Here is a 10,785-nt window from a genome sequence, read left to right on the forward strand (position 1 = left end):
GAACAAGGTTGTAGGTGGTGGTAACATTAGATCTGTCAAATAATCAAGTATTTATATCACAGCATCGCTCGTTACTTCACAAATTTCTACAATTAAAGACTTTCTAGCCAGGTTGGCAGACTTGTTTCTTTACACTTATTATGTGAAGCATGGTATTAAAATGCACTTCTGATAATACTCCGTGTTTGATTCCCAGGATTCCCAAGAAGGCTCTGATAAAATGAAGGACATTGTATTCTGTAGCAACAACTGCTTTGTTCTTTATTCAGCAGCTGTGCAAGCAAAAAACTCAGAGAACAAAGTAAGTATCGAATGCTGGTAGACCTTAGTGAGCAGAAATTATCGCAGCTATTTTTTGATGAACAGAAGGGGGGCGAGGGGGAAGTTTGCACGTCATTTTAGAGATTTAGAAATGACTTGCTCTATATTCAGACGCTGAGATTCTGAAGCAGCAGCAGAAGTAGAAATCATATTTGCAGATCTTTCTGTATGACAAAGATGCTTGGCAGAACAGTTGCCACCTTTCGCTGTCCTCGCAGGCTTTGAAGGTGCAGTCTCAAAAAAGTAGTCATTTAAGGTCTCTGGGCATTGTACAAAACCATAGATATATCTTTAAGGGCTATAACCTGCATTTTTATTGGGCTTATACATTAAAAATAAACTACAGCTGTGCAAATAATAACTGAACAACAAGGTTTGCAAAAAGACTTGTATTTGCTCTATATAACTGGAAAAATACAATCCTATTCCATTACTTATTTGGGCAAAGCCACCGTTTTAAAGCATTAATTAGTAAAAAGCCTGCTGACTGACAGTGACGAGGGAAAAGAGGCTCTGATTACTGGGGAAAGATATTTTAAGAAATTTGTTCAACTGAAAGTGGAATTAGGCCAGGGTTTTTCTCAGGCGGCCCCGAGTAGCGTGCTGTAGTTCTCTACCTGCGGGCGCTGCGAGGGGTATACGGCACCTCGGAGAAGCTCAGCACTTCCACACAGGGCGTTACGTCTGGCTGTACCCAGGTTCCTTCAGTTTTGAAGGAAGATAAATGTATCTGTGTTTAATCAGACTAAATCAGACTACTAAGACTCAATGATCTTGCTAAGTCTGTTTTCTCACAGAGAACTTTTTTTTTTTGAGTATTTCTTTTAACTAGCTTTCTTTTGAACTAGAAAAAGGTTTCTACTTTTTCTAGTTCAAATGTACCTTTTTTTCCCTAAACCAGTGGACAGAGCAGGCCATATGCGTGCAGTGTTACCTAAGGAATGCTTTCTCATAGTCCAGTGTTTATTGTGGAATTTGCAGCCTCCCTTCCAATGCATCCTACTTAATTTTTCAGAAGTAATTAAAAAGCAACAATTAAACAAAACCAGAAAAGAAGTGTGTGTATGTCCACATCCTTTTTTAGTGTCCCATGTAGCTCATTTTCACATGTATTTAAACAGGGTTAACATTTCTGTACAAGTGCATCAGCATGTACATAATTAAGTTAATTAAATGTCATGTTCAGCCTCTTGATCCTTTCATTTCCTCTTTCAAGATTAATCATACAAACCACATTAAGCACTTTTTAGTGTCAAGTTCCTTTGTTGTTGTTCTTTTCTTGCTTTTTTTTTTTTTAAACAAATCTTTGCAGGTGTAATTCTTGTTTACTGTGAATGAATAGTTAGGTCCTTAGGGTCTGCCTAATCTAGACTCTGCAGGAATTTCCTCCTTACTTGTTTCCAGGAAAAATATGTGGCATTAATTCCAGATCTTCCCCTTCTACCAAATAACAAGATTCTTACTCTTTAAATTAATTCTCTGACCCATATTTTAAGACCATTTTGTGTTGTGACAAAACTTTCTAAAAATACCTACGAACTAAATCTGTCAGTTAGCTCATCTAGGGCAATTGAGTAGTTTTTCATTCAAACCCTGGACAAAGGAGGGTTTGTGCTTCCTCTTCTGTATTAAAGGGCACCACGTTCCGGGTTGACTGGGAGAACTTTTGTGCTCCGTATCCTGGCACAAGCTGTGCTAACGTGGCTCAGGGTAATTCCCGTCTTTTTCTATTGCTGCATCGTGATTTTAGGCATTGAGAGTAGCCTCTTCCATGCTGCCCTGACAGTGTTTTCAGGATACATTTAATGGTTAACCGTTTGGGATTTTTTTCTAAAGAGTTTTCTGTTGATTTATCAGGACTCGGTTTCATCTTTGCCGCAGTCGCCGATGAAAGAGAGGCCGCCTAAAGCATTCCATCAGTACAGCAACAACATCTCCACTTTGGACGTCCACTGTCTGCCTCAGTTGCAGGAGAAAATTTCTCCCCCGTCGTCACCCCCCATCATGTTCCCCCCTGCCTTTGAAGCAGCCAAGGTAGAGGCAAAGCCAGATGAGCTGAAGGTAACCGTGAAACTAAAACCTAGGTTAAAAGCAATACACAGTAGTCTTGATGACTCTCGGCCTCCCAGTAAGAAATGGAAAGGGACAAAGTGGAAAAAGTGGAGCATTCAGGTTGTGATTCCTAAAGGATCGTTCAAACCTCCTTGTGAAGAAGAAATAGATGAATTTCTTAAAAAACTGGGCACAACCCTTAAACCAGATCCTGTGCCTAAAGACTACAGGAAATGTTGCTTCTGTCACGAGGAAGGTGACGGGTTAACTGATGGACCAGCGAGGCTTCTTAACCTGGATTTAGACCTTTGGGTCCATTTGAACTGTGCTCTTTGGTCTACAGAAGTCTACGAGACACAAGCTGGTGCCTTAATAAACGTGGAACTAGCGCTGCGCAGAGGCTTGCAAATGAAATGCATGTTTTGTCACAAAATGGGTGCCACCAGCGGTTGTCACAGGTTAAGGTGCACCAATATTTATCACTTTACCTGTGCCATTAAAGCACAATGCATGTTTTTTAAAGACAAGACCATGCTTTGCCCCATGCACAAACCAAAGGGAACTCATGAGCAAGAACTCAGTTACTTTGCAGTCTTCAGGAGGGTCTACGTTCAGCGTGACGAAGTGCGGCAGATCGCCAGCATCGTTCAGCGAGGAGAACGCGACCACACGTTCCGTGTGGGAAGCCTGATCTTTCATGCCGTCGGGCAGCTGCTGCCGCAGCAGATGCAGGCCTTCCACTCCTCCAAAGCACTCTTCCCCGTGGGTTACGAGGCCAGCCGGCTGTACTGGAGCATGCGATACGCCAACAGGCGCTGTCGCTATCTCTGCTCGATTGAGGAGAAGGACGGGCTCCCGCTCTTTGTCATCAGGGTTGTGGAGCAAGGCCACGAAGATCTGGTCCTTGCCGACACAACACCAAAAGGTAAATTTTGTGAACTAAGGCCGTGACCTTTGTGGGATTGTTTGCTTACTAATGCTAAAGGGTACGATAAATGTCTCACAAAAAGGTGTGGCGTTTCAAATAAACGTTGCCCGCGCTGTTCTAACGTAATGCCTATAGTGAGCTTCCAGGGCCCTTCTTCAGTACCACGCCAGGAAGACCGAGGACACCTTTGAAGTAATTGTATAAGCTGCAAATAAGACGACTTGTTCCAACGTCACAGAGGAGACCCAGGATTGCGTACTGAAAATGAAATAAAAGAGTAGGAATGTCAACATAGGTTTCCTTTCAGGCAAAGTGACTTTGTGAAACACCGTTACTCAGTTACCTTAAATCAGCTGCGCTGAAGTTAGTAAGCGATAAAAAGACAGTGGAGATGACCACGTTGTTCTCAGGGCAGGTAACGCTGTCTCTGGCAGGGTGAAGAATACACGGGACCATAAATGTACGGGCAGGCGAGCAGCGCGTGGGCTGTGGTGCTCTGGGTCTTAAGCCCCTGGTGATGCCATCCGTCCAGTCACACCACTGCCGGGGAGCTGCCCACCTACAGCCAAGAGCTGGCGATACTCAGTCAGTGGAGACAGAATATATAGTTTATTTTCAGAGAATTCTACTTTGTGCAGGTTTTCTCAGCAGAACCTGTCTAGGTTATTGTCAGAGGACTGACAATTCCCATACTGTGAATATGAAGAGCTTCGCGCCCAAGAATCAAGGGTGCGGTAGAAACGTCGTGCTTGTTCAGAAAAAATAGCAGCTCACCAAACAATTCTCCACTTCACTTAAATATCTCCTTAAATATCAGCCTGTTTGTGAACACAACCGCTGACAAAATGCTTTTTCAGTATGGTTTTCTGGTTCCTGCTATCCTCAGGCATTCGTTTTAAAACCGGTACAATAGACTTTTATTTTTTGATCGCTGTAATTCTTTCCTGTATGGTTGTGTAGGTGTGTGGGATAAAATCTTGGAGCCCGTTGCTTCTGTTAGAAAAGACTCTGAAATGCTCCAGCTCTTTCCTGGCTATTTGAAGGGCGAAGACCTCTTCGGTTTGACAGTCTCCGCAGTGGCCAGGATTGCCGAATCGGTGAGTCACCACCCCGGTTCTTGCTGGATCCCCCCAATAGTTGGCTGTACCCGTGAGAAGGGGAACAGGAAAAAGTGTGCAAAAGTAAACATTCCGCTACACACGATTAATATGTAATTCCTTGGATTTATTGTGGTGGTTTTTTTTCTTTTTGTCTGTTTTTTTGCAGCTGCCAGGGGTTGAGGCCTGTGAGAACTACACTTTCCGCTATGGCCGAAACCCCTTAATGGAACTTCCTCTTGCTATCAACCCCACGGGCTGTGCCCGTGCCGAGCCTAAAATGAGTACCCATGTCAAGAGGTTTGTGTTAAGGTATTTTGTTTTAATTTCACATAGTACAGCCCAGGGTTTATAGGCTGCTTAGGGTTATTTGTGCTTTCGTCTGCTGCTTACAAACCCTGTCGTCTTTGGCTGTGTATGTGCATGCCCAAATCAAAGGAATTGCTTTGTTGTCTATGCTAGCTGGCTTTAAGTGTCTGTATGTCTTAAAAGAATTTTTCATGGGGTTTGCGGCTGTTTTCAGAGAAATCTTCAGTTTTTCTTGTATTCTTTCCTGTTATATGCCCAATTCCTACAGGCCTCACACCTTGAATAGCACCAGCACATCAAAGTCATTTCAGAGCACAGTTACGGGAGAACTGAACGCGCCTTACAGTAAGCAGTTCGTCCATTCCAAGTCCTCTCAGTACCGCAAAATGAAAACGGAATGGAAGTCCAATGTTTATCTAGCTCGCTCTCGCATTCAGGTCAGTGCTCCCTTTAGGAAGTGTATATTAAAAATAATTACCTGCACTCGTAGTTATCTCTTTTATTTATATATATATATGTGCGTGTGTTTATATTTATATATCTATTCATGTATTTTACATATAAATATTCATGTACGTTTCTTAATGTAACCGAAACTAAAGCTATTCTGAAATTCCTTCAAGTCTCATCCCTAAATGGTGATGGTTATGTGGCCAGTCACTTCCATAGATGTATCTTAAGTAAGATTTCTGACTAATTATTGTAAATATCTTAAAAATTCATTTGTTACAGTCATCTAGGAAAAAAACTTTCAAGATTTTTGGGGGGGTTCTTAGCCTATTTCTCAAAAACTTGGTAAAACTTAATAAAAATACAAATATACAGTGGGAGTATGACATGCTCAGACCAAGCTGAGTAAAGTGGTATGAGACCAGTGTGAAGAGTTCAATACTTGTTTGCATTCGTTTTAATAAGAAACGCATTGCTTTACGTAACTCTGGTGGTGGTTTCCTCTGCGGACTGTTCTGCAAAAGCTTTGTAATTAATCTTGCTGTGGATGAACACAGTTGCTGTTTATTTTAGGTTGGACTTAACTGTGCTGCCGCGTTCCTGTTAGGTTTCTCCGTTCTAGTAAGGCCCGCTTTATTTTTCAGTGAATTTATAATCTTTCCCCAGTCAGTTGTCAGAGGTATAAGAGCAGCTTTCTCACCCAGGCAGAAGCCAAGTACATTTTCTTGCATCTTAAAACTTGGTTCTGCATCTCGGCTGTTACAGCGTCCTGGGTGGTTCACTTCTCACATGATTTTCTGCAGGAACTGTTTTGGGGCACGGTGAGGAACGAAGTGCATTTATTCCAGAATTCTAAATTGCGATCTATTATTTTTTTTTTTTTTTAGGGCCTGGGCTTATATGCTGCTAGAGACATTGAAAAGCACACTATGGTCATTGAATATATCGGAACCATTATCCGGAATGAGGTAGCAAACAGGAAAGAGAAGCTCTACGAATCTCAGGTACGGGGGGTGGTTGTTCACTCTTGCTTTCCTCTTCTCCTTTCAAACGTTCATACCACAAACCAAACTCTGTTCTTCGAGTCGGTGAATTCAGGTCCCCTGATTTGTTTTCTGCTGCGCTATAAATGCAGTAGGCAAAAAATAAAACCTACAGTGTTTCTTATCAAAGGAGCAGAGTATTTAAATGTTTAATACATCTCACAGCACCCTGGCCAGGTAGGTAATACCAATCCTCTGTTCCGGAGGACAAAGAGAACACTGTGACAGAGATGTCAGGACCTCAATTTTTAATGAGAACTTTTTAGATTTAGAGCAAGTTCCTTTGCGTAACTCGGCGGTGGTGTAAGTTAGTACGTACTTGTGAAGCACTGCAAGACCCTAGATGGAAAGGCAGTACAGAAGCTACTAGGGAAACGCTGATTTGCCGGAGATTTATGTTTTATCGTTCCCTGAGAAGGCAGCGAGGGGCAGGGCGTGACTTGCGCTTTCCCTCGTGAGCCGGTGGGCGATGGCCGGTCCCGAATGCAGGACACTTGGAGCTCACCCACCTTGACGCTTCATTTTAATTGCCGACAATTCCATAAAATCTACAAGAGCCCGTCTTCCAATTCTGTTTTTCAGAACCGTGGCGTGTACATGTTCCGCATCGACAATGACCACGTCATTGATGCTACCCTGACAGGGGGTCCTGCAAGGTGGGTGGCTCTGAGACATCTCTGACCTCCTTCTGGGGAGTCACCCGCCTTCCTGCCCCGGGGCTGGTCGCGAGGGACTCAAGTTTGGGGGTTTCTTAATGGTTCTTATTCTCTGAGCTGGTACATCAGCCTTCAGACTATTCCACTGAAAGAATGTCGTCTTTCTGAGTAGCTTTGCTCGTCTTTTTTTCATAGCTGCCTTGAAATGTAATCAATGATGGAAAAATATTTTTAATGCTTGATTTTTTTTGACATTTTCTAGGTAAAGAAACAAGTAGAGAGTAATATAATTATATCTGGGAAGTCAATGCACCCCTGAAGCTAAGGTCATTCCAAGGTTTGGTTTAGATGTGCCTGAAAGGATGCGTTTTCTTAAAAGGTCACCGTTCTCCCACTGTTTTCCTAGGTATATCAACCATTCGTGTGCACCTAACTGTGTGGCTGAGGTGGTAACTTTTGAGAGAGGACACAAAATTATCATCAGCTCCAGCAGGAGAATCCAGAAAGGGGAGGAGGTAGGGGCAGTCTTGTTTGTGCTTACTCACCTCTTGCTACCCGCATTAATTTTTAGATACTTATGTGATTTCTACAGCTAGTAGCTCAAAACAACTTGTTTTGTGCACGGGGCTGGGGAGAGGGATGCTTCCCTTCCCCTTTCCTTTTAAATCTCGCCAGTCCCTAACAGTGCAGCCTGTAGAGCAGTTTGCCGTTTACCCTGTAGGTACAAGGAAAGCTTGTAAATCTCGGTTAGTAGTAAATCCCGGTTGTTCTTCTCCATCTTCTTCCAGCTTTGCTATGACTATAAGTTTGATTTTGAAGATGACCAGCACAAGATTCCATGTCACTGTGGAGCTGTAAACTGCCGAAAGTGGATGAACTAGAATGCATTCCTTGCTGTCTTTGAGGGTTGCTTGTCCCTAGGAAGAAGTGATTCACATTTTGATTTTGTCGACGGAAAATGGTTGCCTTTTTGAAGGGGGCGGGGGGGGGGGGGGGGGGGGGGGGGCGGGAAATCACTTCTGGAAGTACAGATTTCTACTCAAGTATTTAAAAAGCAAGAAAAAAAAATTAAAAAAAAAAAAACCACACAAAAAACAAGCACCAGAAGCAAGCCGGCAAAATCCGAAGCTAACTTTCCAGACACATGGAAGTTAAACTGAATTAACAGAATGGTCCAGCACTTTTGTTTTTGAGCTCACTAAGGAGAAACTGTTTAACTTGGGCAAAGAACCGATGGCTGACCTGCGGGAGGGCAGGTGGCATCTATGAATGTAAGACTGAAATCACCAGCGAAAGGGAGAAGTCCAAAGTGCTGGCCACAGCCTTATTTGATAAAGGGGCAGGCCCTCTAATTAAAGAAAAATTTTAAATAAAAGTAGACACCACTGAACAAGGAATGTACTGAAACGACTTCCTTAGGGATAGAGCTAAGGGAAAAAATAACTTGCACTAAAATACATTTAAATACTTGATTCCATGAGTCAGTTTATTGTAGTTTTTGATTTCTGTAAAATAAGAGAACCTTTTTGTATTTATTATTGAATAAGTGAATGAAGCTATTTTTAAAAAGAAAGTTAGAAGAAAGCCAAGCTGCTGCTGTTACCTGCAGAACTAACAAACTCTGTTACTTTGTACAAAAGTGTAAATATTTTGAGAAAAAAAAATACAGTATAAAAATAGTTATTGACCAAATGCTACCAGACTCTGCAGCAGTTCGGGTGCTTATTATAAAATGTCAATAGGGATGTTACAATATGATCTCATGTATTAACAGACATGTGATTACAATTACGGAATAACCAAAATCTCAATTTAAAGAGAGAGGGGTTTTTATGTTTAAAGCACTCTCAACTGTGGTCTTACGAGAATTTTTTTAAGTAAACCTTAAGCCTGGTAAGGGCACATGTATATTACAACTCTGACTTTTGTAGATGATGTTTGGGTAATTTAGATTAATTTTATTTGTATTATATTGTTGCATCCCTATTTCTTAAGTCAGGTTTTTTGTGCTTACAATTTGTGATAACTGTGAATAACTGCTAAAACCACCCAAAATAGAGGCTGGACATGGGTTTTTTCCTTCAGCAAAAGTAGTCAAGGATTAGGGGACTGTTCAGCCTACGTTAAATCATGTAAACAGCATAGAATCATGTAGTGGGAGCTTAAGTCTGATATGATAGCCTTCTTAAAAGGAAAACAAAGAAAAAAAATTAGATGTAATGTGCTTGCAGCTGCAGGACTCTGGCAATAGGGTTTTGGAAAATGTAATTTAAAGATGTGTTTGTATGGATTGTTTTTGTTTACATTTCTTTAAAAAAATAAACACTGTTTTGTGTTTGCTTGTAGAAACTTAATCAGCATTTTGAACCAGGTTAGCTTTTTATTTTGTACTTAAAATTCTGGTACTGACACTTCACAGGCTAAATATAAAAAAAAAAATGAAGTTTTTTTTTTTTGTGTGCACAATTAAAGTGGACTGTAAACTGTTGGTATATTCAGTAATACAGTTCTGAACTTGTAATGTATATGGCATGATGTATTTTTATCTTACAGAATAAATCAATTGTATATATTTTTCTCTTGATAAATAGCTGTATGAAATTGTTTCTTGAATATTTTTCTTCTCTTGTACAATATTCCAACATCCTACCAGTATTTGTCCTACAGTTTTTTCTGTTCTGTATAATAGTATCTAATGTTGGCAAAAAAAATACAAAAAAAAACATAAAAAAAAAGAATTTTTTTGAAGTATACAGAGTGTTATGGGTTTTGGAATTTGTGGAAACAGATTTAGAAGATCAGCATTTACAAATAAAAATATTTTACATCTATAAAGTATATCCTCCTGTTTTCATCTGAGGTGTCTTACTTTCTAGTTCTTTCAGAGTTTCAGTGTCTGCTTCCATCAGTGGGAAGCATTTGCCTCCCCCCTTTTCTCCAGGGCAACCCCCACCCAAAATTTTACATTGTGGTGCCATGTCCTGGGCCTTTACCAGATACCATTCCCTGCAAATGTGTTTTCCTCGGAAAATCTACAAAAGATAAAAAGATTTAAAAAAAATATTTTAAAAAGGGGAAATACTATAGTTTGCTTGCACTGGTTTTGGACAGGATTGAGTTAATTTTCTTTTTAGTAGCTGGTATAGGGTTATGGTTTGGATTTGTGCTGAAAGCAGCGTTGATACCAGAGGGATGTTTTCGTTATTGCCCAGATAATAAATATATTTCATTATATAATAATGAAGTAACAGAGCCGAGGGCTTCTCTGCTCCTCCCCCCACCCCACCAGCGCTGGCTGGGGGGCACAAGGAGCTGGGAGGGGACACGGGTGGGACAGCTGCCCCCCACTGACCAAGGGGCCATTCCATACCGTACCACGTCATGCTCAGCACATAAAGCTGGGGAAGAAGGAAGAGGGGGGACATTCCCAGTGACGTTTGTCTTCCCCAGTCCCCGTTACTGGTGCTGGAGCCCGGCTGCCCCGGGGGTGGCTGCGCACCTGCCTGCAGTGGGAAGCAGCAAATTAATTCCTCGTTCTTTGCTGGCACGTGAAACCCTCTCACCCACCCGTTTTCTTACTTCCCCCTTCCCAGTCTCCCGCCCGGGGGGCTGTGCGGGGTTAAACCCCAAGGTGACCGGAGCCATTCCAGCAAGACCTCAGTGCTGGCTCAAGGCTAAAAAAGGGCTCCAAGGTTTAGTGTGGAGCAGTGGGAAGCAGCAGCCAGGGCAGAGCTGTTCCCCAGCGCAGAGCTGTTCCCCAGCGCTACCCCCTTCCATCGCCCACTTTGGAGGGAGCCGCCTGCACGGGGCTGAGCCGCGGGGGTGGCGGGCTGGGCACAGCCTGGGCTTTGGCTGTGGGGCCGGCGGCTCGCAGGGAGCGGTGCTGAGCACCCACCTCGGCCCTGGCACGCGCGCACGGGTTAGTGCGG

The 10,785-nt window shown here is 42.4% G+C and overlaps 1 protein-coding gene across 13 annotated transcripts in view; it reads left to right on the forward strand.

Annotated features, from left to right (window-relative positions):
* Positions 1 to 9,696, forward strand: part of KMT2C (lysine methyltransferase 2C) — a 198,587-nt gene extending 188,891 nt beyond the window's left edge. For 12 of the 13 annotated variants that reach the window (XM_056334255.1, XM_056334252.1, XM_056334248.1 and 9 more), the window contains 9 exons: positions 197 to 301; positions 2,179 to 3,298; positions 4,262 to 4,398; positions 4,568 to 4,710; positions 4,976 to 5,144; positions 6,045 to 6,161; positions 6,783 to 6,856; positions 7,263 to 7,371; positions 7,645 to 9,696. In XM_056334255.1, the coding sequence (XP_056190230.1) occupies positions 197 to 301; positions 2,179 to 3,298; positions 4,262 to 4,398; positions 4,568 to 4,710; positions 4,976 to 5,144; positions 6,045 to 6,161; positions 6,783 to 6,856; positions 7,263 to 7,371; positions 7,645 to 7,737 (2,067 nt within the window). In that variant the 3' untranslated portion in view covers positions 7,738 to 9,696. The remainder of the gene's footprint in view (positions 1 to 196; positions 302 to 2,178; positions 3,299 to 4,261; positions 4,399 to 4,567; positions 4,711 to 4,975; positions 5,145 to 6,044; positions 6,162 to 6,782; positions 6,857 to 7,262; positions 7,372 to 7,644) is intronic. The other variant, XM_056334251.1, reaches the window with a different exon arrangement.
* Positions 9,697 to 10,785: the final 1,089 nt, after the last annotated feature.

Source organism: Falco biarmicus, chromosome 4 (assembly GCF_023638135.1).
Source record: "Falco biarmicus isolate bFalBia1 chromosome 4, bFalBia1.pri, whole genome shotgun sequence".
In the NCBI taxonomy this organism is placed as follows: domain Eukaryota; kingdom Metazoa; phylum Chordata; class Aves; order Falconiformes; family Falconidae; genus Falco; species Falco biarmicus.